Below are 27,900 nucleotides of genomic sequence, written 5' to 3' on the forward strand. Positions count from 1 at the left end.
TTTTGCTGATATAACTCCTAGACCATTAACATCACAATTATGTTCTTTAAGAACAGAGACTTGAGTTAATCCAAATTAAAGGTATGATTTTAAGGAATTTTGTTAAATTGTATTAGCTCATTAAATCAACCATCTTTTATTATCACAGATTATAATCTTTCCTACTATACTTACTTTTATACAGATGTAACTGCATCTACTTCATTAGGAAAAATACAGTACTGCTTTAATCAGTCAGTACTGCTTTGATTAAACTGATTAAAATGGTTCAGACTTTGTGATGATGCTATACGCACACACACTCACACACACACACACTTTTTAGAGAGAGAACCAAAAAAATAGTAAATCTTTACCTTCCTGTTAGGAAGGAAAATTTGGTGTACAGGATATTAAGATTGTAAACATTTCCAGTGTCTACACTGAAAAAGTCGAGGAGGATCAGTTGGGTAACATTTGGAAATGCCCACAAGTCTGGGCATGTCTTTAATAAATGCTGAAAATGCAATGGCAAGTATTTTGACCTGGCTCTATACCTAGCTTCTGCCTCATTTCCTATGGCATACAATATTTTGGGTTTTCTTAGAAACCACCCTACGGTAACAGAATCATACAACAATTAGATTATAAGGGACCTACAGAGACCATCCGTTCAAACTTCTTGCTCACAGTAGTTAGAGCAGGTTTGTCAGAGTCTTGTCTGGTAAAGTTGTAACAAGGACCGACGCATTCTGCAGCCTCTCGAGGAAATCTGTTCCATTGCCCAACCAGCATCTTTGTAAGACACTTTTCCTTATATCTTATTTTTTTCATATATCAATAAAGGATCTGGAACTTCAAAAAAATTTTTAGTTTCCAGAAACAGTAACATCTTTGTTCAAATGTTTTGTGCTTAGCCAAATCTCTGGATGTGGATGTACCAGCAAATTAAAATGGTGTTACCAATTGGACCTGAATTGAATGATCGATCGGGGGGGCGCGGGGAAAGTCCCTACTTCAGTTCCGCCAAATGCACACCAGCCATCTGAGACAAGTGCGTGCAACTTAAAAATAACAAAAGTCTGACACTACCTCTCTTCTAATTGGTTACAGAAAGTGTCTGATTTATTACCAACTGAATCCCTGGAGCGCTTCCAATGTGCCTCTTAGAAAAAATGGTGCTGCTAATTTTGTTCTCTTTAAATGATCTGTGTTGATTTACCTCCCACTTGTGCAGTTTTGCTGTAGCTGGCAGACAGAGGCCCATTCATACCACTTCCATATTCTCCTTTAAAGTAGCGATATAGGAGTATTTTCCTTAAAGTGTTGCCCTTTAAGAGAGAGACAAAAATAGAAGAAATTAGAGTTGTGGCCAAGTTCCTTTGTTTGAAAAGCAAGCTGTTTAGCATAGATACATAATGTATTAAGTCTTTCCGTTACAATTAGTAAGCAGGCAAATAGTAAAGTTGTTCAGAAAACAAACATCTAATGGTCTTATCTAACAAATCTCATGGGAGGAATTCTAAAATACTGTTGTATAAACTTTCTTTGAAGTTTCTTTTAAACTTATTGATTATAAATCAAGTACTTCCACCTCAATAATTTTTACTGGCTATCTTAAGTGTGTATATTGAAACAAATTCTACAAAGAGCCAATGCTCTGCAGTCAGTGTGTCCATGCCCTGCCCTGCCATCGCAGTACTTTCTTCCTATTTTCTGCAGTTGAGTAGTATCACTCCCTTTTCTCTGATCTCAGATAATCCAGCTGATCATCTGAAAGAAGCCACATCACACGAAATATTAAAACAGAGATATGACATTTGACAGAATAGCTTAAAAAGCATTCTCTGTATCTCCTTGTTCCTTTACTTCCAAAACCACAACCAGTCAAAATTTGCACGCAGCTCTCTGAAGATCTTCCCTTTCATTTTGCCTACGTTCTGCAACACAAGACACACTGAATTAAGAGTGGGGGTACCAATTACTTGGTGGTTTTATTTTGCCTTCAGTCTCAGGGGAACACCTGCAGTCAACACTCAGCTTTACACAGGCAGTAGGTAACACAACAACTGTAGGTCTATGTGTAACCTAAGATTTTATAAAGAAAAAAAGTACTGCGAGGTCTCTGATGATTACCACAGAAGGGAAAAATTGTTCATTTCAACAGCTTGGCCGTAAAATGGGACAACGTCTTCCTTACTTTTACTCACCTACCGGTTTTAATGAAAAACAGTGCTGAAAAATACGTGCACCAGAAGCAGTCTCAGTACTTACCAGCTCACCAGCACCTGCACATTAGTGCAGCAGTCAACTTTTCAATCAAAACATCTCTGTGGCCACCACAGACAGTAAGCAGTGTGGAATCAAGTCCCAGAAACACCTCAAGAAGCACTGCTCACACTCCCACTTCTCTGTTAATTTAGTAATATTTCCAAGTGCGACCACATGCCACAGTGGGGCTTTCACTGCTTCATGGATCTCAAGGACAATGGGCTTGTCTACCTCAAAAAAGTGCCAGAATGCAGTATTCTGTATGTGTAGCCTGACAACGCAAACCAGTCATTCTTCCTTAGTTCTTGTCTTCTGATGGTTTCGAACTATCAAAAGCCATAAATACAATGGCTGCAAGAAAAATAAAAAGCATCACCTACATATCTGTGGTGCCAGGGAATTTATTAGGTGGATTTTCCATGTGAACTACGCCGGCATGCTCTATGCTACAGAGGAGGACAAAGAACCAGAAGTCTCTGAGGACCTCACAGAGGGACAGATTCCTTCCCTGCCTGGTTTGTGATGGGGTTTAACCCTGCATGGATGGATGAGGTATGCTAACCAAGTTCGTAAGAGATTTCGAGATGGCCAAGAGCACCAGCTCCTCCTGCTCGACATCCTGTCTCTAGCTGTGACCAAATTCCAGTGTCTTACGAGGAAAGTGAACTTCATTTTCCACATCTCCTGAAGAAGCCAAATGTATTCTTGAAGAGGAAAAACTTCCCACAAGAATTGAGAAACATGGACTAAGAACCAGGATAAACTCCCTTTTCAAACTCTCTCAGGCATATATATTACAGAATCATAAAATCGTATCACATGAATAAGATCATAGAGCAGAAACTCTTCATAACATCAGACTAGAAGCCGATCCAGAATGGCCACTGCATTGAGACAAGATCTTTTAATCAGAAAGGCTGGCATTTGCCATACCACTTGATTAACCACTCAGCTTGAAGCAACATCCTCACCCAGCAATCTCTGCAGTCTTCTGATGACGAACAAAGTGCCATGGTAAATAATATAAACAGTCACAGTACAGTCACGGGAAGAAACACCAAAAGCCATCTATATATAGTTAAGAATAATACCCGTGGTCACAAGCTTTATTGTTCAATCAAAACAGCCTTTATTTTATCAGGAAGAATGTTTAAGACCATGAAATAGCATTTGACTAATAAACTGAATGATTTAGCACTTGGGTCTCGTTGCCTGGAAGCGAGTAACTGTTGGCACATCTCAAATCTTTTTCCTGCCTCATTACCTTCAAAGACACCAGGAGGAGCAGTGGTATGAAGATGCTTCTCCAGTTGGCTATGGAAGAGGGAATCCTGCTCCACCCATACCCAAACTAAGGCACAGATTTCACTTCTTGTTCCAAGGAGCAAGTCTTAATTATTAGGATTCCTGCTCTCTCCCTCCCTCCCTCTCTCTCTCAACTTCCCACGAATCCAGACAACACTTGGAGTTCTCAGAAGCCAAAGTGTCAAAAGTCAAGGACATTTTGTTTGAAAAGCAGGAATGTGGTGGAACCTCTGCTTTGCCTGACAGCGGTGCCAAAAACGCACCGTCAGACTCAGCCCACATATTTGCAAGGTTGGGATCTTCATCCCCTTTGTGATGACCTTGGGCAGCCATACAACTTCCCCAAGTCTTGTGAAACTAGCTGCCACTACAAAGAGCGGAAGAGCCCAGCGGTATGAACCGGAGCTGAGAAATGCGCAAATGCTCCTGCAATGTATCAGAAGCGCCTGTCACCTCCAGCACGCAACTGTGTGAGGCACCGTGCTAGAGAATACTGAAAGGACCCTGCTCCCAGAGGAAAGTGCTGATCCTGCTGGCGTACATGTCTGGCTATGCTTTTACAGGAATGCCAAAAAATGTAGTCAAGAACAGCCTCATCACGTGGATGAGACAAACTGCTGCCAGGGCAAGTGAGACAGCCATGCCATTGATGTCCTTGTAAACAGTCTCCTAACTTAGTACAGCCACAAAATTAATATTGCCCAAAAGCAAACGATCACAGTGGTAGCATGAATAAGCAGTTTGCAGCAACTATTACTGACACTCACATTACTGAAGCAGAGGCCAAAAATAAAAGCACACTCGGCAGCACAGTGCTATCTTCCCCGACTAGGTTTCTACGCGAGGCAGAAGTCCCAACCTTCCACGCTGAATCTCTCCCCTGCTGGCTACAAAACACTTTCTTTTATACCTCTTATTAGGGTATGGAAGTGGCATGTAAACACCGCTCAGCTGACTGCAATCCTTCTATAATGGCTAGAACATTGTATAGCTTTGAAAAAAAAACCACAATGAAACATAACAGTCTTATTGTTACCCATGAATACCGCTGTATTGTCTCTAACAAAAGCTAGGATAAAGACTGAGGACACAAGAAAGCAACAACTGGTTATTGTTGTTGCAGTTTTAAATAGCTAGGGATTGACAGACAAAAGTTTCCAATAGGGAAAAATTATTCCAATAGGAACATGTAGACACAAACAAATTACGTTTTCTCACCCCGTATTTCATTATACTAGTTGGTCTTTAAACTCGATTTAAATGCCTTAATACAACACTTTATTCGCCTTCCTTCTCCAAGCCTGCAAAAGGCTGGTTCCACATAAGGATGGTGTGTTGCGCACTGGGAAGCAACGGCTGAGAGAGGTAGGGAAGGCTTATCGCAGATACCTGCAGCGGCACCAGCGCACCGCGTAACGCTGCCAAAAATTATTCGCTCTGTCTTATGTAACTTTGCACACTTCTTAAGGAACTGGAATGGTATTTATGATGTTCACAAGGCTGAATTAGCTGATCTGGTGATCTCTTTTGGTTTTCATTCTACATTAAAACAATGAAGTGGAAACGTGCAGATTATCAGTCGTAACACAGAATGGGCAGCCATGTCCAACATATTACAGTGGATGATGTCGTGATTATATCCCAGTATTAGTCCAGGAGGATGCATTGAATTTAGGCATGTTAAATCTTCAGATCTGAATGACTTGCAGCCAAGTATAACAGAGGAGCTGGCTGGGATCTCTGGTCTACTAACACAGGTTTTCACAAAGTTTGGACCAGCAAGAACTGGGATAAATCTAACATGCACTGACACCCTTAAAAAAGTACATGGGAATACTTTTTATTTTTTTTACTGATACCAAACCCACTGCAGTGAGTTTGATATTAATTCTGGGAAAAGCAAAGGAATGGCTGATTTTGAGCTCCATTAATAAAAAATTAAAGGAAGCTACTATAAACTGATGGCAATTATAATATTGGCATCGTGTTGTGATAATTGCCTCAAAATGGGTTTAAGAAAAACATGCTTTCTCAAACTTCTGAAGATTATCTTCTGGTTTTGCTAATAATGAAAATATCACTCTGGTAAAGTTTGATAAACTGGTGGTGTGACACAATGCTGTAAGGCAAGATTTTTTATTAAGTGACCCCACAAGGATAGTTATCAAATGGCCTAACAACTAAGTGGCTGACAGAATTCAACGTGCAATTTCAAGCAAGAAATCATAACAAGTGTATGGCTTCTAATGGGCAACCTCATGGAATACTTACTACCTGATTTTTTTTTTCAATGAAATGGAAGAATACAGAAAATAATTATTAATAGTGGTTAGAAAGGACACAAGAAGAAAAGGGGATGAGGTCCAGTCACTGATAACAATTTAGGCATCACTTATTAAACAGACTAGAAGCAAACAATATGAGCCTCGTTATATCCAAACCTCTGTACATCTAGTTACAGAAGTAATAACAAGAAAATGCCAAACACCATAAAAATGGAAGACTCTGTTCTAGCAGGCCATGACTCTGGGGAACAACGGAAGGTCTTGGAGAAAAATCAGTGGAATGACAACTCCCTAAAATCACATGACTCTGCAAAGGATAACAAGAGCTATTATGTGGGATTCGTGAGACTACCTTACTTCACCACATGCAGGGGCACATTACTGTAGGAATACTGCATCACAAGTTGGTGTCCACAATTCAAAAAGGCAACTGAAAAATTGGATGAGGTTTGGGGAAGCTCCATGAGAGTCATTAGAGAATAAAACATGCCTTCTCATCAGAAATTCAAGGCTTTCAATCTACAGAGCTTATCAGTCTAAACATGAACTACCTGAACTCTGACTATCTACATGAGAAATCTGATAATGGATGACTTCAGTCTACAAGAAAAAGGTGTAAGACATGCTGGTGAGAAGCTGAAAAGAGGAATTCAGCTAGAAAAGAGGTAGAGGCAGATGGGGTTATTCAGTTTGTGGGTTATGATTATTATTTTATATATATATATATAACAGCAATGGCATTTAGCTATTGGAACAGCTTAAGAAGAGGTGTGATAGTCTGTTGCTGGCAGTTACTAAATCATGACTAGGTGGCTTCTGAGACAGAAACTATTTGAAGATCTCGTACTCTACATTAGGAGAACAAACTAGGTGACAAAATTATGTTATCTCACATAATCTATGAAGACATCATGCCACCTTTTCCCGTAGTAAATACAGATGAGGCTAGAAGCCTGGATTTCTATGAAGACTGTTTAAAAAACACCTACTTCTACATGTTTCTTCTCATCATTTATAAATGAAATTTCTATTCTGCTTGGTCTGAGTGTCTGCTTCAGTATGATTTTTTTTTGGTCATTTTTCACCCATTTTCACATTATTTTGTTCCCTTATTTCCTTTGGAGACAAAACATGGTAGGGGAAGGATGAGTTTTGTGCAAGTGGCTTCTGTGAAGATACCAAGCATGGAACTTTTATAACCCTTTAAATTATGATTCAACCTGCTCTTGAAACGTAAGATGGCACAGACATCTTCTCATCTCCAAAATGGATGAGGCACACAGCTACCACCCACACGGTGTTGCACAAGCACAAGCTTGGAAGACAGACCCAGAGTCTTAACTCCTACTATGTCCACAAATTGGAAAATGCCTGTCTTCATGGTGCCAGCAACTTCCTCGCAAGTTGGGGGAGGTTGTTTATTGTGGGGAGGTTGGTTGGTTGTTTTGAGTGAGCTTTTTCCTGGTTTTGATCTTTTTGCAACAAGATGTTTTCATAGCCAACTGATAGTTGAAACCGATGTATTTTCCACCAGTAAGCTATGACACCCAACAGCAGAGTTATTTGCACAGTGGGGTGTGTTTATTCACCCTAGGAAAAAAGCACTTTTAAATATGAGGTTGGGTCCAGCTGGTGTCCAGCTCTGCTTCCACTAAAATCAATGGGAGGTTTGCCAGCAACTCCAGTAGAAGAAGGAGCAGACACGTACTTTGCCTGGCAAAAGCTTTTATACAACTCTAAAAAGAAAAAAAAACAAAACAAAACAAAATATGCACCAGACTTCATGACACAGTTCTCCTAGGAGAGCAGAACTGGCCACCCACACCTCTCAGCTGTCTCTCATTAGGCAGAGACGCCCCACATTTTAAATGTGCCATTGTTCAATCCTACACAAATCTGGTATTAATCCCACTTGTATTAATACAAATTGCCTACATCACAAATGCTAACTGATAAACCTGAGGTTGTAACTAGTGCACAGATTCATTAACAGGTTCAGATAAAATAATCACAAGCACAAGCCTTCTCTAAAACCAAGTAACAGTGGTTTAAAAAAGTAGTTCATTTTTTTAGCAGTCTTTCAATAATTCTTTCCTTTCCAGTTCCAGGTTCCATAGAAAGCTGGAAGCTTAAGTGCCAAAATATTGCAAAACAAATGCTATTGCCAGTCTATTTACAATATGGATAGTGAAAAGAATACTGGACGCATTGCAAGAAAACCAGTTTTTGCCTGGTAACTGTCCAATTTTGCACCCTGAAGAAACTCAGGAAAGTGTCATATTAAAAGATTTTTTCTGGCAGTATCTCTAAAAAGTGTCTCCACTATGAATGCAGCAGGAGAAAAAACTGTTTGGATTAGTGAAAACCTCAGCATCGGGGCATTCAGACTTAGACTGAGAAGAAAACATTTTTAAAATACAGTTCAATTTTGTACATTATGAAATTTTACTATTGACCCATAAAAAATTACTTGCTGTCAAATGTCGTTTTTTTGGTCAAAATATAAGATCTCCACATATAGTCACGGCATTTGTACATGTAGAACAGGTCTTTGTTGTGGGCAAGTATTGTCGTTAGTGTCTGTGGCTTGCCCTGTTGCTCATTTGGTTACGTGGTTTCCATCTGTAGTCATAAATTGGGCACTTACAAAGCAGATCATGTTTGCCCCTATGTAATTTTTCCTTTGCAACTTTCTCCAGTACAAAACAAAGCACTGAGACGCACAATAACCCAAGTTCTCCACCACTGAAAGAAAACAATGTTAGATTTGAACACGATTATTTAGAAGCATTTATGACTGCACCATCAATAACATACCGTAGAAAAAGACCAGATCTGAAAAGCATAATTTTCAAAGACTAAAATTATCTAACTCTTATGCTGCAGGGGGTAAACTTTCAAAGTGATGCACAGGGAGTTACGCACACAAATCCTATTATTTGGTAACAGGATTTCTGTGTGGAACTCTCCATGCTCTGCAAGAAAAATTTACCCCTAAGTGTCCTAATATGAATATTTACCAAAACAGACACTTAATTTCCAGATGCATACTTATTTATGAGCACTACTATACTTTGACATTTTAAGAGCAATTTGAAACAGGTAGCTAGGGAAAAAAATAACAGAAGTGGCCAAATAGTACTTTCATTACATTATTCTGTTTCACCGTGTTGCTATTACGTTGAACTTCAAAGCCAAATCATTACAGATACCTGATTTACTAGATAAGGGATGCACGGCAGACAAACTGCCTGTCCTATTTTGAATTAGATAGGCTAGGATCTTCACTTGTTGGCTCAGGATTTTTAAAAGTGGCTCAGGAGGCACTTCTGTATTTCAGTTCTCACCTGCTCATTTTTACCCACCACCAGCTCCACTGATTTCTCGACTTCATCCTTGCCTACTAGTATAGATTGATGAAGACACTTCAGAAATTCAAAATTTGTTCTAAGGCATTCCAGGTACTCATGTCACCGCTTCTGTTTGATGGAACCTATACATTTTCTAAATCAGGATTATCAGGATTATTTTGCAATCCAGGTTACCAGGCTCATGGAAATTTTTCAATGGATTTGACATAAGCTCTGGGTTGTATCAATACCAAATGAGTGCTTCATGATTTGGGGTTTTACTGTGGAAATGTCATTAAGCTGTGACCTGTGCTACTTTCTCCAATATATGCAAATATTCCCAGTTAATATTAATTACCCAGCTAGAACTGCTCTGTATGTCTATATTTTTTTTTAAAAAAAAATATATATATGGTGATATTAAAAGGAACCAATTCTCAGCATTTACTATCTTGCAAAATAATCACGGGACACGTGCTTTGTCTCAAAACAATCCCAAGACCTCATCAAACCCAATCATTTTTCCTCTAATGCCACTCAGTCCTGCCTGAACACCACAACATTCAGTGTATGTAACTGCCAGACTCTGTCCTCCCAGGATTTACAGGTGTGCTTTCGACAAGGATCAGCAACCCTATCTATAGCGCCCCGAGAACTAGCCTGACAAAACGACCAACACACCTGATGCTTCTGAGAAATGCCTCTTGCATTCTCAGATGAAAACAGATACCAAATTACTGCTGATTTCTTGGACTTCAGGCATTAAGGAGAAAACCAAGTGTGTACGTGTGTGTCTACCTCCAAGTATACTTGCATTTTTTAGGTGCTTAAAGACTCTACAAAACCAGGCCTTAACCATCTGAAAAGGAGAGACCTGAATTTACTTTGAATTCTTGAAAGGCCAATATACAAAGTTGGGCCAAGTGAGTTTGCTCTCCTAGAGTCTGTGGCTACCGCAAAGGAAAACAGCTGGTCAAAACATATTTAAGCAGCTCCTATCCATGCAGCAAAATGGGAAGAGCTAAAGGAAGCCAACCTCGTGGCAGCTCAGGGCAGCAGCAATATTTAAACTGCCAGTGTTACCAATGGTAGATGGAAAGACAGTCTTAGGATCTACCTTGCTGGAAAATGAGCACGTATCAGCTCAAAAGAATAGCCTGGATGGGATCAAGATACAGCATGAGATGTCCTAAGTGCTAATTGCAGTGATAGACAGATTCTCCCTTTGCTCTATACTGCACGGCACAGCAAAGAAAACAAAGCATAGTCCTCCATTTCTAAGCAGAGAACACATCCCACCTGGAGCAAAGCCAGCTACTGCACTGATTTCACTATAGCTATGAAATTATGAGGCATTCACACTAGCAGAAAAGTAGAGCAAAATTAGACAACACTACAAATCTAGCACTTGTTTTTTATTAGCTATCCATTTTGACAGGGATAATTTGAAAATATTTATAATTAATGTTCCCTGGTTTTATAAAAAGTAGTAGCTTGAATAATTTCCCAGTAAACTTAATTGAGAATTTTCCATTAATGCCAACTCTCTCAATCATATTATCCTTTTCACGATAGCTGGAACTTTAAGTTTAGCACCTACAGTTATGTGCTTGTATAAAAATTCTGGTTCACATTAAAAAAACCCACAAAAAACAAAACCCACGAAACTATACACACCCCCCACAGTTCCTAGTGCTCCTGGTCCCAGGAATAGTACTTGGAAATAAGAAATCTGTGTGGCCAGAGCCAGAAGGCCAGAAAAACAAACAAAAAAACAAACAAAAATCCAAAATATGTTGTTTGGTTTTTGATCATTAAGAAACCAAACCAAAGTAATCCCATCCTTTTTAGGAGCCTGACTCATGACTTTGATTGCCAGAGGTGGTAAATATCAAGTAAATATTAAGCAACCTTTTCCAGCAGATCTGTTGATGCTGCGTGCTAAGAGGAGCTCAGATCCTTGCTACTGACTCTCAGCAAGGACATGGCTGCTGACACTTGGCTACCGTCACAAAACGCCGCATCTCCTCTTCCTCAAACAGCAAATCAGCACGTCCACTGCCAGCAACGGAGCCCAAGCAACTAAGAATTAATGGTGATCCAGGATTACGAGGTAAGGCCACCCTAGAAGGAAAGGACTCCTTGACAAAGTATGAGAAATGGTAATCTTGCAATTAAAATGAAGTTATTGAAGATCTGAGCTCTGCTTCTGTTCTGGCAAAGGCCGTGCTGCCACGCGGAAGAGCTGGGCTCTAGGATAACCTGAGCGCCAAATTTCTTGGGAGGCTGGATAAAAGCATTTGGTAGGTTTATTCCCCAGGAACGAGCCATCAGGTCTTGGTTTAGAACCTAGGTTAGGCCAAGCTACCTCAACTCCCATTAATGTCATTAATAAGTGAGCAGGCTAAAGCACCTACCCAGGGGCAGTCATGGTAAATCCTGGCTTTTACCTACTGATTCACAAAACTGCAGTGACTTGGTGTTGAGGCTGGTCTTTCTTGGCATATCTGAAGTTTTTGTAACAGCGTCTCTTCCAAATGATAGACAGACGTTCTGATTTTTGAAGGCATCTTTTACCAGGGAAAACCTCTCTGTTTTCAAAGCAGTTCTCAATCTTCCCTTTTAAATTAGAGGCCAATATTGGCTTTCTACTCTTGGAGTCTAAGATTTCATCAGTTCAAACAAATAAACCTAATAACGTCCTGTGAAGAGTGCCATGGAAATAACTCTGACTTTGCGTAACACCGCAGCAGAAGTTTCATAAACTGTTTCTATTAGCCAAAGTTGCTGAATGAAACTGAAACGTTATTAAGAGAGTAACATTTTGTTTTTAATAACTTTCGGAGGTATATTAGCTGTCATGCCAGAGCTCAATAGCTTCTTAGCTGTCGTCTTATTTTATGAGCAACAGCAATTTCTAAATGCTAAGTTTCACAAGATCAGGAAAAAGTTCTCTTTTAGGTTGAACAGAAAAAAAACCCACCCAACTCCAAATTCAAGCAACTCTAGAAGTGGTTGAAAAAAATGACCAAAATTTGCTTGACATCACATCAGCTGTTCAAAGTTAGAGACAAGGGGGAGACGAAGACACATTTTCATGAGGCTGTCTCAGCTTTTCACATTTCCACTACTAAAAGACAGATTCATGTTTATATAAAATTTAATATGCAAGCTGTTCACCCATAATATTAAATTGCCCCTTTATATTTAATATTTGCTAAAATTGCTGAGTTATTTATGTCAGCAGTAAGATTGCTGCACATGTGCAGTAGCTGTTTCATCATAATATATTTGAGTATACATTTATTATGAAGCTGTTGCCATTATAATGCCTAAATTCCTATTGCTTCCAAGGAGAAACAGATTATTACTGGAATGTTCCTACATGCACGGCATGTAGCTATGGAAATACAATGTCATACGCTTCCTCAGAGCTGTTAAGTAGAGCATAGATTGACGGTGCGCCTGCAGAAAACCTGCTCTGGAGGTCCTATAACTGACTGCAATTTTTTCTACTGTGTTTCAAGAGTACTGATATCCCCACTAATGACATCTCTCCGATAAATGCCATGCAGCATCCCAACATTAGGGCTCAATGGCATTATGAAAACCAAGATGAACTTTACAGTTCCAGTAACTGGAAATTAGACTGTGTACGCATGCCAGCCAGTCAGTCCTTCGAATGAATACAAAACAAAACCCACCAACAGTCTTAGGGCTACACAATTCACGGCTCAGGCTATTCTCACTATTAGTAAAAATCCTCTGTTCTGAATGCAGCACTGCTGCTGCATTTAGTTAGCATATCTCTGTGAAAACCTTCTTAAAAGGTCAAGTAGGGTGGGAAATAGTACAGACAAAGTTAGTGCCCTGAGTTAGATCAATGGCAGAGTTTCATCTGAAGTTCTGTGTTTACTATAGGTTACCATCTCCTACAAGGCTCAGAGATGTTCTGGGAGCACACAAAGGTGTGGAAAAAACGTCGTATTAAAGATTGAGATTGCTCACCTTGGAAAAAGAGATGAAAAAATGTGGCAGCAGTACAGAAAAGTATGAATGGTGAAGAGAGAGGGAGGTCAGGATTTCCTGTTTCCTCTCCCACCCAAGAAGGGGCCTTCAATGGAATGTAAAGATGGTCAGTGAAAAAGTGATAAAGAAATACTCGTTAACCCACACATAATTAGATGGCAGAATTCATTACCATAGAAGTCACTAAGAATTCAGCAAGACTCAAAGAGGATTTGAACATTTCTATAGACAACAAGCGAAACAGTTACAATAGCAAATGTTAAAAAAACAACTATGGGAAAGATGACAAAATCTGATGCTTTAGGGGCCACAGATTTATGATCTTACTGTTAAGGATTATCCCAAGACTTCAGAAAGAATAGAAAACTTCAACTCTGCCTACAGTGTGGATTCTTAGACCTTCTGAGGCATCTGGTGATGGCCACACAGAGAGACAGCACTCTTAATCCTCTGGTTTAATCCTCTTTGGCAATCCGCGTGTGTTTAAAAGAGAACATGTAGTGTACCAAGTCTATTTGCATTGGATCCAAAAACCAGTGCAATGTAGATTCAAGAGAAAAACTGTTTTTATGAAATCTCTGATGAGCAGACACCCAGAGCAGAGCACTACAGTGACCCAAAATATCAGCTGGAACCCTACTTTCAATAGGCAAAAAGTAGAATTTCTGTAACAAGACAGTACCTTACCAAAATCCTAATGTGAAAAAGGTCTGCATTTCATCTACTGGTCTTCATCTTTGCCTAGCAAAATAGTACTGATTTATATAAAAATGATGGCAGGTAGAAACACATTAGCTTTTGAACAAAATGCAGCTTCTTAGAGAAAAGCTCCAGGCTCCCTTCTTCAGCGAGACGTTCTGCTGGTCTTGACCTGGGTGCCTACGCTCACTTGCCCAGCCAGGTAACTCTCCAAACTTGTCCTTCTGCCTCCCACAGACAACTTTTCTGTTCTTGCACCAACAAAGTCCAAAATACCCCATCCTCTAAGACACTAAAGAATGCCTTTGCAAGGCAGAGACAGCCACAGCATCAGACTTCTCAGTTCTGATGACAGCCTATGAACACCAGATCCCTCATTTAGCCCTAAATAACACTGCCCAGTATGTCACCATTATTTAGTTCCTTTGATTAATTACAACTTTGCAATGACTTTGTTACATAAATTGGTTTCCTATACATATTAAGCGCCCTTCTGTCTCCCTGTGAGTTCACTTGATGATGAAATGGCTTTTTGACTGTTAAGGATTGAGTGTCACGCAGATGCCTCCGCCTACATACTTAATGTCCTTCTCCGGCCTAAAATTCACTATACATAGAAACAAGTATTAGTATTCTAGCTGTGGCACCCAGAGCTGCCGAGACTCGGCCAAAAGCTTGACAAATTTATATCGTGCAGAAGGGATGATGCAGAAGACTGGGAGAGGATCTGGATTTTGTCTCTCCTGCTTTGCTGTCTTCCATCTTTTTATTCCTTCTTGTCCCCTCTGAATTTGCCTTTTTCCTCCCTGTCCCCTGGCTGTACCAATGACACATTATAATACATGTGACACTTGATTTGTAGCTTCTCCCTCTCAGTAACTCTGGTGATCATGCCTCCTTCTTTGGTAAAACAGCTCTGGAGGAGACTGGAAAAGGGCAAGCGAGCATTTGGGAAAGAAGCATCTGCTTAAAAGTTGAGCCTGTTGCTTCTCCTCCACGCTCAAATCACTAACCTGAACACTCAGAAGAAACACACCTGATGATTCACTATAGCAAAAGCATTGGAACTGACAGAACAAACCAAGATGAAGCAAAATTATGTCAAAAAAAGGGCAGGACAAGCTTAAGATGGAAGTAGGCTGGCAGGTGAAAAAAGTTCCAAGCGCAGCATTCAGATTTGCAGAGAATTTTCCTCAAGCTTTGGTATATGCAGATAAGTAGCTCAGACAACAACAAAGAAATCATTATAGATTAGAACAGGAACATGTTCAATGAAAATGTACTTTGCAAATCAACAACAAGAAGCTGGGGAAGGCAGAAGGACAATCCTTGGAGTCTAATCCTGGAGCACCCTCAACTACAAGAGAAGTCAAAGGAAACTGAATATACTAAGTACCTGACACAGGACCTAGATGAAATTGTGCTATTGTAAACTCCACCTTCGGATGGTTCTTCAGTGGTAGAGTAGAAACTTTAATTTGGAATTTCCTTGCTGCAAAGCCCTTAACATTTTCAACACAAGACCTAGGTTTAATTTTAATAGGTCTGGGCGACAGCTGTATTTACAGTGGCAAATGCTTTTTATATTGCTTTCACTAGCAGAATGCAGAGGCTCAAATGGCTAATTAAATACAAAATTCTATTTGAAACAAAAAAGTCAGAGCCATTCTCTTTTTTAAAATACCTGATGTTTAAGGCAGACTAAATTGAGTCAGTATCTGGGAATGTGCGTGCTCTGACCTGTGTGAAAAGGCAGCCTGGGGTACCGTGTACAGGCAAGGCAGTTACCATGGATACCTCACTGCTTTAGGTGTAGAAGCTAAACATTACAAACAACTTTGCAGCATTACGCTACTGGCCTCATAAAAACACTGCAAAATAACAATGAGTTCCGAGATAAGCATTATGATCTGATTCTTCACATGTGAATATAAATCTTATATCATAAAGCAAAAGACAAAAGCAGGATTGAGAGGAAATGGCCAGATATTGCAGGCCTTCATTTACAGTCCACTCCTGAAAGATGCTATGGTCCTCGGCTCGCACTGATGAGAATGGGACCTGCAGGTAGGCAGCTTGTCTTGGAATACTGTCCTCCTGCCTAAAGTTTTACCTAAATTAGGACTCCAAACTTGAGCCAACACAACAGAGACAGGAGACAACGCAGCCAGAGTTAAAATAACTCAATTATTGATTACAAAAAGCTTTCCTTTTTAAAGATTCCCTGTAACAGCACAAGTTACTCCATAAATATCTACCACGGGGTTTATGGTAACACACACACTAACTACATTAAAGGACAGCTATTTCATATGAAACGTTATACTCTATTCCCATATCCTTCAAAGATCACGGTGTCTTTGTGGGGAGGTGCTAAATGTGCCCGTTGGGCAGTAAGCTGTGTGCCTACTGAATGCCTTCAGCAGTTGAGAGATGCCATAGACTTCTTAGCTGGACGAGCACGGCTTCATGACTGCAAGCCCATCTCTTGGCCTAAATACCACTTCACCTGGCAGACAGATGCCCTCAACAGAAAATCTGCTTCATACCACTGTGTCTAATAGTGGCAAAGGATATTCACCCCTGCCCACCAAACTATCTGATCTATTGATCCAACAGTCAACCATTTTTCAGACAGTGAATCCATCTCTCTCCTCCTTCCCTAGAGCAAAGGTTCAGAGGAAACCACTTGAGAGGCTTTCTCCTGCCTTTGGTATTAAATTATACACAAAAGAAGTTCAGGTGCAGGTGAGGCTAGTGTTACGTTTCAGGAGATGAAAAATCCATCTCAAGGAGATTTATAATACAAACTATTCCACAACTAGGAGCTTACATGGATTGAATGCGGTGCTCATAGCTGGCTCTTACATCACTAACTGAGATGCTTCTACAACAAGATTACAGATGTATTTATTGCAAAGCTGTAATGGTCAAACCCTTTCATAAGGCACAGCTGCTGAACAACAACGTGCTGGAAGAGCTGCTAGGTACAAGCTAAGAAGTAAGCAGAGAAGTCGGAGCTGATCTCAGATGCAGATGGTGTGCCTGTCAGGTGCATTCAGCTCTATTCAGTTGAACAGATGTATAGACTGCATACCTACTATGTTTCCTAATCAAATAACACGTATTCTTCCAACTATTTGCAGAGCTGTAGCAGAGGAAAGTGGTCTCCCCTTCCATACTTTGTCCAATGTTTTCGGCAGTGGGTGAGTTTCCATATACTGTAAGAAATTTTGCACTGAAGGCACCCTAAGTTTTTGCTAGCACAGAACCATCTTTCAGCCTTTGTGGCGTGTAATGTACAATGCACAAGGGGCACAAGCAAAAACTAAACTCTTCATCGAAATGACTAATACGCTAGATCTGTGCCACAAGAGACCACTTTTTAAATATCGCTCTCTTTGTGCCTGTAATTAGAAGAAGGAATAATACAGATCACATAAATGCCAAAGTAACTGATTCTATCTGCAAACTAAGCAGGCAGATTTGAAAGTAACATGGCACCAAGGGCCCACTTAGCTTATTTGACAGCAGCGTGGGTGCTTAGGTCCCCATGCAGTCAGAGTCATTGGCAAAAAATAATCCTTGGTTTGATCTAAGCTCTCCCCATCAACATTTGTACTACAACTACCCTAGTTTTGTCACAGTGAGGAGCAGGTGCAATGAGTGAGAAACCTCTAAACCAGTAAAAACCAGTTTCTTGGTGGGCAAGAGTGGAGAACTTCCTACTTCTTATGACTGATTCCTTTATGCTGCTCAGCAAACACAAAGGAGGGGAATCCAGAGACCAGCCCACAGTGAACGCTGAGCGGGCAATGCTAGCAGCAAGGGTACAAGGAAAGCGTGGCTGGAGTGATCCTGTCATGGCTCTAATATCATTAGAAATCTTTCCACTGGCTTTAATGGGATCTGGATCAGGTGCAAAGAAAGCCACCTTACACTTCCCTGATCCGTTGCTCCTATCAGCACAGCAAAACAATCAACTCCCAAGTATCTATTTTTGCATGTCTGCACTCCATGAAGGACACACACCCACACCCCACTCCCCCAAATCCACACACAAGCAACTTTAATAGTCATAAGTCAATTTGATTCTTAATGAATTAACGAGAGGAATTAGTAACATAGGTAAGAAAAGGAAGTAAATAAGTAAATACAAAATTTTAACTTGGTATTTTCCCCTCTAACAACGTTCCTGGGTATTTTAAGTAAACAACCATCCAAAAGAAGCCTGTGAGTGGCTAGAGCTGTAATTATAATAATATTAATCTTAGCATCCAGATAGAGGGAAACAAGGTATTGAAAACGGACATTAAAGCCTCACATGTAACAGAAGGTACGCCGCACGTCCAAAACCATCTCTAACACTGCACGAGTTGTAAGAAGCGCCACCTGATTTTTCTGGATTCTGCCTGTGCTACAGTTTAACATCAAAGAGAGTATTTTAAAAATAATTCATTATGTGCAATGTTGGCTGAGGTTCGTTGCTATTCCTTGCCCTTCTAACGAAAAATTAGGTAGATTTACAGCAAGACATAAACTCCTTGGTATTTTCCTAGAGAAAGAATCCCACTCCTCCTCATTTAAAAGCTGCTAGCCTTGCTGTAGGTGGTAATTATGTTGAGGGTGAACTGCTGTGGTTTCTGTCTGGCAACACACAGCACTGGCACATGCGATCCCCACGCTGTCTGGAAACAGCATTACATCAAACCATCCAAGCTAGTGGCTTACACAACCAGCTACAGCCCTTTGAAATCTGTCAGCTCCAGTGACTTGCTATGTGCACTTCTGCTTCTCGGACATCAGCTTCATTGCGTTTATCACACAGGTATCGGGCTCCTTTAAAAATAAAATACGGAAGCTTCGACCTTTAACCTGAATTAAAATCTTATGAAGAAAAAAAATGATTTACATATCAAACAACAACAAACAACTGCTCAATTTTAACACCAAATCTGAACTCCGTGCCTGAGAACCTGTGGGTGCATCCGTGCAACACTACAGAGAGGAACCTCAGAAAACGCAAAACAAGACAGGACCAGAAAGGGAAGCTGCACAATGCTGCTAGTGAAATTAGTTAATGAGTTAATGTGGAGCTAGTCTAGGGATCACTAATGCAGAGCAGCACTGTACACTGTAAGCAGGCACATCCCATAGTTAAATCTAAAAGCTATGGATCAGGTTCTTAATTAAATGCAGTTCTGCTGGGATCCCTACATCAAAATTAAAAATCACTGAGAGATCTCAAATCAAACATAGCATTCAACTTCACGTCTGCAGCTGTCAGGCAGGAACATCTTGTTATGTGAAGACCTGTGAATAAGTAGTTTCCCCTGAAATCAGTGGGACCAGCCGTGAAGCAGGGAACTGCTCAGCGCAGGAACAGCTGTATCTGCCCCGGCATCATAGCTGTGTGGTAAGAATGCAACAGCCTAAGCCACAGAATCACTGCATTTTCTACACGATTTGAAAACAAACACGTTGTACTTTAACAAGAAATGCTGTAACTATGTCCTTGGAGGATTGTTGTTCTGTACCAAAGAATTATTTCCCTTCCCTCCCCTCCCCCACTTCCCTCCCCTATGAATTAGTAAATGAATTTCTGCCACAAACCCTCAAACCATATTCTTCCCAATCAAAGAGTAAAACGATACCCAAGAGAGCAAGGCAGCACAGAACCAGTGAGATCCTGCAGACAGCTAGACTGGATGGAAAGCTCCTGCCACTGCCACACACAGATGGGCACACACGCTCAGAAAGCCTATGGGGGTAAAACAGGACAATACCAGAAGGAGGATTACATCCAAACGACATTGCTGGAAAATGTTCTCCTGGAACCGGACAGCTGAATCATCTGTGACCAGACCAAAAAGGATGATACACAACAAAAGACAGTACATGTAATTTAATAAGTAAGCACAGATTTTTAATTTTTAATTTTTTTTTTCTGACTCTGCACTACAAGTTTGGAAACAATTCCTTAAGGGCAGGGCCCATATTATGGGAGAATCCAGCGCACACGTTTATGGGCAAATATATTACAATCTGCATATATTTTCTGGGGAAATGAAGCCTGAAGTTTTGCTCAGGGTCTGCAATTCAGTGTTTTAGCAAATGGGGGATGTAATGTGTGCCTGTGAACTCAGCCAGAATACAGATCCAAGAAGATGGGATTCTTATAATGTTTTTTTGTAAGACACAGTGCTACCGGGCCTAAATAAAAAGCTTTTCAAAAAGTCATTGCACATAGCATGAGAATAAAGTGCTAGTCCCAGCAGTAGCCGCACAGCCGGTATCCACATTGTACAACAATCGCACAGCTCCAATCGTGACTATGAAAGGACAGCCCAAGCAGCAGGTGGGATGGAGGGATGGCAGGGGAGTCCGTACCCGAGCACCTCTCTCTCCAATCTGTTCGTCAGTCATGTCACACGGGCTGTTCCCCTGCAAGGAACATCCAGAGGAACAGAGAAGCTAGAAATGCAGGTCCCAGGCAGGGGAAGCAGCTGGCAGGCATCTGTAATTGAATTCCAGGAGGACTTGGTCTATTTTTAAAATTCTCTGTAGGTTGGCTTTTTAAAAAAAAAAAAAAAACAACAAAAAAACCCAGGTGAACATTTCCAAAACTCGATAGAGTTTTAAAGTTTCATTATATACATCTCTCAGTTCCAGCACTCTGTAAAAATCGTGCCATAGCCGCAAAGCACGAGCAACCAGAACTAGATTCTAAATCTCTGCACCAGAGAGAGAGAAAAAGAATCAGTTTTATCTTTAATTGTATATTGTAAGGATAAAGAACTTTGTTTTGAAGTGCAAACACACAAACCTCTTCTGCTGTATTTATACCCTAAACTAGAGGGACACTGGTTTTCTACCAACTCCAAAATAAAACAGATTTCATTGTTGTTATTAATGTGCTGTGCTTCTGCAGTATCTACTAACCCACAGCTCTGAGAGCACATTGATACCTAAGGAATGAAGCCCTACAAAACCCAATAAAAAGTGAGGATTTTCGTTATGTTCTTTCCATAAGCGGTATCTGAACGTGTTTTCCTTCGACTGGTCAAACACCGTACCAAGTCACCGGCGGAGCTAACCAGGAGTACTGACTCGCTCTCATTCCTAAGCGATCTGACCTGCTCAAGCTGTATTTAGAGCTTTCCGCGCCTTTAGAGCTCCTGTATCTCCTATAACGCCTGTTAGAGGATAACTGGAGTCCTAATATTCTTTCATCACAGCCTGGGAGAAGAATGGTCATTTATCCTGAGAGGGAACACGCTGTTAATCTCCAGCTGTCAAGACCTCTGATTCTCCTTACCTGTTTGGGCACTGCCTCTGCCCCTGAGAGGCAGGGTCTGGGACCACTTCCTTACGCTTCCTGGGATGGATTAGCGATGGATGATAAAAGGATCCTAAAATACAGCTCAGAACAGCTAATATGAAGCAGAAACCAAAGACTGCTAAAGCCGCACAGAGGAAAAGTTCTCATTTCACTCACAGCACAGTCCAGTCTGAACTATACTCGTTTATTTTCTGCATTGCTGCAGCAAGTTAAATTCTCTGATGATAATGAGCAGTCACCGACTGCATCACCAACTCATTAAATCAGCTCAGTATCCACTCATTAGCAAACACATTTATACACTCTGGATTTAAGACTTAATGGCTAGCGTAAATGTAGCATATGATATTTGTTGGGGTACAATTTGTATTATTTTTGTTCTGATTTGTGTAAAAGGATCCCTATGTAGCTGCAAGCGTGCCTCCCTCTGTCTTTTGATTGTGTTAGATTATACACAAAACCTGTTACTTTTTAAAAAATAGTCAGAAGATAAAGCCAGGGATCATTCTTCAGCACTTTGCAAGACAGGGTTATGTAACTATACCTCGCAATGTATATTTAAACATCGGTATGTTAACTGTGTATATAGAAATGAAGTGAAAGAACAGGGGAAGAGAAATAGAAAGGAAGAAAAAAAACCCTCTAAGCACCAGAAAAATACCATTTTGTGATGCTTATTAATAAAAAAGCAACTCCAACAATAACTTTCTCTTGGAAATATAATAAATACAGGATAATAGAATGTGTATCATATAAAGTGATATTATTATTTGCTGAATATTCCCCAAATGCACAACCAGCATACCTGATCTTATCAAACAACATTGGATTTTGTTGCAAGCACAGCTTTATAAACAGCTATTTTCTTACTATAGTGGTGGCTGGGGAAATGTTTAAGCAGCAAATATTTTGACTGCCATGCAATCAGGCTGCCTGTAAACAGTGTATTTGGGCCCTTAGAAGATTTAATACAGCTTAAAATTTCAGAGGGTTTGGTTTCTTCACAGCTCCTGGGCAGCAATATTATTCTTCTCAAGGCCAAGACAATGAACATTAGCTTCCATCAGAGGAAGAATGATGACATTTCAAAACGTACTTTGGAGAAAAGATGGGGTGAATGTTGCAGGGTGGGGATGGGGGAATCGCTTCTCTTTCAGCTCCCTTACATCAATTTGCTCCTCAGCTACTTATTAATAAAAATTGTTGCTTAAATTTTAAGCTGCCCTGGTTCCTCCATGTTGGTTTTTTCCCCCCTCTGCAGTCACAGGACCTTCTTTTTGCAGAGAACTGGATAAAAGGCAAGAGGTTTACGGCACAAACATTTGCAGCTTCATACAGACACCCCTGTGTAATGCCACGAGGGAGTCTCACATATAAAGTAATTTATGAAAAGTCCTAACAGGCCACCTGCACGCACAAACTTTAGTGTCTGCAAACCAGCATCCTCTGCCAAAACCGTCAGCCTCTTGACGACTGACCTGTCAATCATCCCAAAACCTGAAGAGTCAGCTTTGCTGCCTGCGAAACTGCTTTTAGAGGCAATGGCAAAAAGCCCTCCGCCAAGCAGCAACAAAACATTTTTCTGTGATCTTCTGGCAACGGGAGGGCAGAGGAGGAGGAGGAGGAGGAGAGACGGTTGTTTGTTTCCTTTTGTTGCTGCTGCTGTTGTTGCTGTTCGAGCCAGGTTACATAATGCTTAATTTCAGGCTCTTTTCGGTGGCACGATGATGTATATGCAATGCAAATATCCCCGCCGGAATTACAAGAGCAATTTATCAATTCCCGTGCAGCTAATCAACCCATTTGCTTTCTAGTGTCTAACAGGAGGGGAAAAAAAAAAAAAAAAAAAAAAGGCTTATCTCATGCAGGCTCACGATCGTTCAAAGCAATCTAATTGAATTTCAGGGCCGGGAGCACCGCGGGACACGTGACGCGCCCCCGCCGGCGCGCGCTGCCAGACACTGCGGGCGTTACATAACGGCACGGTGGTGCCGCCGCCGGCCGGGGGGGGGTGGGGTGGAACGGGACACACACAGGGGGACGGACCGCGCGCGCCCCCGCCTCAGCGCCCGGGCGGCAGCGGCGGCGTCTGCTCCGGCCCTGCCCGCCGCTCACGTGCGCAGTCACACGTTTCGGGGCGGGGGGGCGGGGGGGGAATGCTCAGCGGCAGCAAATGGGAGACGCCGCCGTTCCTCCGACCGGCCCAAAGGGTTCGTTAAATCACTCGCCAGGCAAAGGCGATTACAGCAGCCTGGGAGACGTAGGCTGTTAAAGGTAAAACCCTGCACCGCCGCCCCCCGCGGGTGCTCACCCCAGGCTGCACCGGGGGCACGCAGCCTGCAGCGCAGCGCGCTGCCCTGCCCTGCCAGCGAAGCTGCCACCTACACGCACCTCGGGCACCTCCCGCTTGCCGCAGCATCCCTGCAGCCGTCTGGGAGCTGGCAAGCCCCGGCCCGGCTGACGGCTGCCCCGCACGCTGCGGAGGGGTCAGAGGCCGGGTGAGGGACCGCTCTTCCACGTCCTGCTCCCAACCGTGCCCGGCTTTCGTCCTAAGCAGCGGCCGAGCACCTGCCGAGAGGTCTGGATAACAGCCCTCTGCTGCTTGGGGCATACTTAGCACACCAGGTATCGCTCACGTGGAGGGATTTTCCACAAACAAGGCAGGCAGTATGTAATAATGGATATATAGGAGCTGTTGAGGATAAAACACGCTCCTCTCCCTGTCCGAGACGAGGGCTAGATCCGCTTCAGGCACGGGGGTTCCTACTGGCGTCACCATCTGCAGGTCTGCATTGCTACATACAACAGCCGGAGGTGACAGCTGAGCGCTGGGAGGAGTGCGGGGTTAGCACACGTCCGAACTCGCGCTGGTCTCACGCCACATCCAGCTCACTGATGTGGAAGCTGCTAGCCACCCCACCCACGCTTGGCATCTGGTTTGTAGAGGAAGGTACTACGTACAAGTCCCTGCGCCTTGTCTTTTCTTGGATCACCCTCTCGGGTTGCAGATTTTTGGAGCCACCTCGACCCAGAGTTCTTCCTTCAGGAGAACGGGCATTGCAAGTCAAGTTGGCCAGCACAGCAGGAAGAGTCTCTGAAGTCTGTACAACTCAAGAAGTGACTCTTCATGCATGCCAACATTTCAGCAAATTTTAAAAAGCATGCTTTTTCCCAATGGAAGCCAACTTCAGAACAAGAATTTATGTAGATAATCCAAAGCCAAGCTTACTAAATCAGTGTTTGTTAAGACTTCATACCAATTTTTTTCAACAAATCTTTCATTCACAAAGGCCAGGAGCACACTGTTTGCTTGATTTAAGGAGGATAAAATGGGCGCCCTGCCAACTGCTAGGTTCTACGCTGTCATACGCAAAGTCCTGCTTCCACTTTCGGAGAGACCGTCTTTGTAGGTGAGTCATTCGGTCCTCTGGAGACAAGCCCAAAACGGGAGCTAGCTTGTGATACTTAAAAGTACCCTCCGCTGCACTGACACGTGTCCACAGCAACGGTACATCACTGGGCAGCAGACTCGGGGCAAAAAGCGATGCTATATTCCAGTAGCCCATCAGAGGGGAGATCAGTTCCCTTCCCTCGTCCTTCAGCCACCCTCCTCACAAGAGAAGAATATAGAATGAACCAAGTCCTGGGCCCAAACACGGTGTTCATCAAGTCAGAAACAAGCATTAGGGCAATATATCTATTCAATTTCAGAAGAGAAAAAAAAAAAAGGCAGTTTCCCCAGGGTGGCTCTTGCTCAAGTCAGATGGGCACTGTAACTTGTTTTAGCTGCACATGTGCTTTTCTAGCAAGAACGTGTCTGAAAGAGCCCCTTTGTGCGCTGCCGCAGCTGCCCGGCGGCTGGTTTGCCACCTCCTGTGGCTTTGGAGGCCCCTGCTGGAAGATGGAGATGTACGTGCATGGCGCAGTCCGGGGCAATAAAGCAGCTACTTTTCAGCTGACAATGTTGCAGTGGGAAATTAATAGTTCAGAATTGTGCAGAGGGCTTGAGAAAACACTTTTAATTTACTCTGATTTTATTACCTCACAGTTCTTGCGTGGGGCAGAGCCCCAGCTGGTTCAATAGTAAAATCACGCTGCATAGGGCTTAGTAGCAAAACAGATAGTGATCAAAGTACCGAACTTAAGACACAGATGCCATAAACTGTTGGCTTATTCAAAATAAAAAATTATCCCAACAACACTTCCTTTCCTGCTCTCAGATAAAGTCTTTCTTCAACTAAAAATCAGAACGAAACAGAAAAGGAAAAGTACGTGCAAAAATAGTAAAGATAGAGGTGGTTTAAAAAATGAATTGTTTTTTCCAGTTTCAAATTGTATATAGGCTTTAAAAGTTAGGTTAAATACATATCGAATTAAAGTATGTATCAACTAGTTGACTTCCTGTTTTTTTTCTTTTCTTTTTTTTTTTTTTTTTTAAAAAAAAGGAAGTAAAAGACCTGTATTTAGATTACCTGGTATGCTAGAATTTGCTACTGAGTTAAACCAAGCTCTCTCAGTATCATAGGTATGGAAATAAAGCTGTTTATATAGCAGCTTCATGTAAGTCAAGCGACTCTCTGCAGACCGCACTCTGGAGAGCAAACCATCCTAACCAGCCTCGCAGAGCATCAGGTTGGGCTCCAGAAGGAGCCAGTTCATCTGCCGCCTCCTAACCCCAGCTCAACACGCGTGCTCGGCATGCTCAAACGCAGCCAGCACTGCTCTCATTTGACTCTCTTTCCTTTGGCTGTGTGGCATAGCAGGTTATTTGCACACACAGGCAGAAATAGGTAGCACTTTGCCTAGACTTCTGCAATACAAATTACTCATTTCTGACTAAGCACACCACAGCCCAAAGTAATCTCATAAACTTGTTACTCTGGCTGAGGTGGGTGGTTTTTTTGGTTTTGGGGTTTGGTGGGTTTTTTCGTTAAAACATTTCCACACGCAGCACCAGAACAAAAATCCAAACTCAAATAATGAAATCTGATTTTTTTTCCCATGCATGATGCTATTCACTGTAAGAATATTTAAATGTGAAGAAAAAGAAGAAAAGGACAGCTTAAACTGTTCAACTTCTGTTTTTCAAAAGTCCCCTTCTAGGTCCTTATGGTCAGTTTTATTGTCAGAATTAAAATGACTGCATGAACAAAATGCTAGCAACAACCAGGACAAATTTAATAAAGACTGTGACATATAACCAGAACAATCCTCTGTGCCATCAGGGTAGATTTACTGACCATCACCCACTTTATTGCTAGCAGTGAATTACCACTGTTATTTCCTCTGCCCCACAAAAGCAACCTAGTTAATATGGGTCTCTTTGCAAAAATCAAGGGAGCTCACGCTGTATATCCTGTCCTCCAGCAACATTTCTAGCCCTTTTGAAAAAACTGCTCTGGCTAGCAAAAGAGGAAGAACTTCCCAAGAACATACAGGACTTCCAGCATTTGTTTAAATGCAAAGATTTTCATTTTTAGAGAGCCACAGTCAAATATTTGTATATTTAGAGGAGTATGATTTCCTAAAGGGCTAAACTGCACCCAGTAGAGTGGCCTGGGGGGGGAACCCACAAGCTGAGAACCTCTCGCTGGTCAAAGCTGAGAAAACACCTGGTTCAAGCGAAGCTGCTTGTTCCCGTGGGGTCAGTAAGAAGTCTTCATACTGAAAGATCCAAGAGTCAAGTTATCTAAATTTCTTTGGCAGCTCAAGACAGATTGGCATCCAGCCCTGCGTAATGCTACCATGTACAACTAAGGAGTAAAAAAATCCGGTTTTCTGCAAGAAAGAGGAGGAAGGTAGTAAAAAAAAACGGGGGGGGGGGGGAATAAGCTTGCAGGAAAAAGGAATATAAGGAGACATTGCTAGTGTAACTGCTCAGTACTTGGGGACAAAATGTTTTGGACAACTCTGCCAAGAGGAATTTTCAGTGTGATAAGGTGCTCTCCCCAAGCCCAAGTGACAGCTCTGCATCTGGAGTTACCAGCACTAGTCCAAACCTTCAGAGCACATTTCTCTGTCTCGCAGCTCAGCGCCAGCAGAGCCTCTCGCTGACATCCACGCTGTGTCAGCACGTTACGCTCGTGACTGTGCACAGCAGAAAGCATTTGCACGTGTGTGCTCCGAGCAAGACCCGAGCGATGGCGAAACTGCAGTGGGAAGAAAATGGATTAATCGAGCCTCACTGGCAAGGTGCCACGTGCTTCTCCATGAAAAGCTGTTGCAAGGTAAACAAGGCACAACCTGCACAAAGTGTTCATTGCCATAAACTGAAAGAACACTTTCAGGCTCTGCCCAACAAAAAAGCTCTCTGCAAAAAGCCTAGGGGTCAAAGTGGCACCGAGATAATTAATCTCATAGTCCTCAGGGCAATCACCAGCTCCAGAACAGGCCCCTCATTGAGCAGCCTGGTCAACGCATGTCATTTAGATATTCTGGTCTTTTCCCTGCAAACTCCAGAGGTCAGGTAACCTAGCTTTCATTTAAGTAAACAAACGCGTAATTCAATAAAGCATATTTCAAGCTCTGGGATTTGTAGAAGAAAATTGGAAGAACAGACACTCCAAAGACTCAAAGAAATCCCAAATAATCTCATGATTTTCAAGCCAAATCTCGTGATTTGTTTGTGGCCTGACTCAGG

At 41.9% G+C, this 27,900-nt stretch overlaps 1 protein-coding gene across 1 annotated transcript in view; it reads right to left on the reverse strand.

Annotated features, from left to right (window-relative positions):
* ITPR2 (inositol 1,4,5-trisphosphate receptor type 2) overlaps positions 1 to 27,900 on the reverse strand; it is a 261,890-nt gene that overhangs the window by 78,543 nt on the left and 155,447 nt on the right. The window contains exon 38 of the mRNA XM_075759160.1: positions 1,202 to 1,310. Coding sequence (XP_075615275.1) covers positions 1,202 to 1,310 — 109 coding nt within the window. The remainder of the gene's footprint in view (positions 1 to 1,201; positions 1,311 to 27,900) is intronic.

This window comes from Balearica regulorum, chromosome 1, assembly GCF_011004875.1.
Source record: "Balearica regulorum gibbericeps isolate bBalReg1 chromosome 1, bBalReg1.pri, whole genome shotgun sequence".
NCBI lineage: Eukaryota > Metazoa > Chordata > Aves > Gruiformes > Gruidae > Balearica > Balearica regulorum.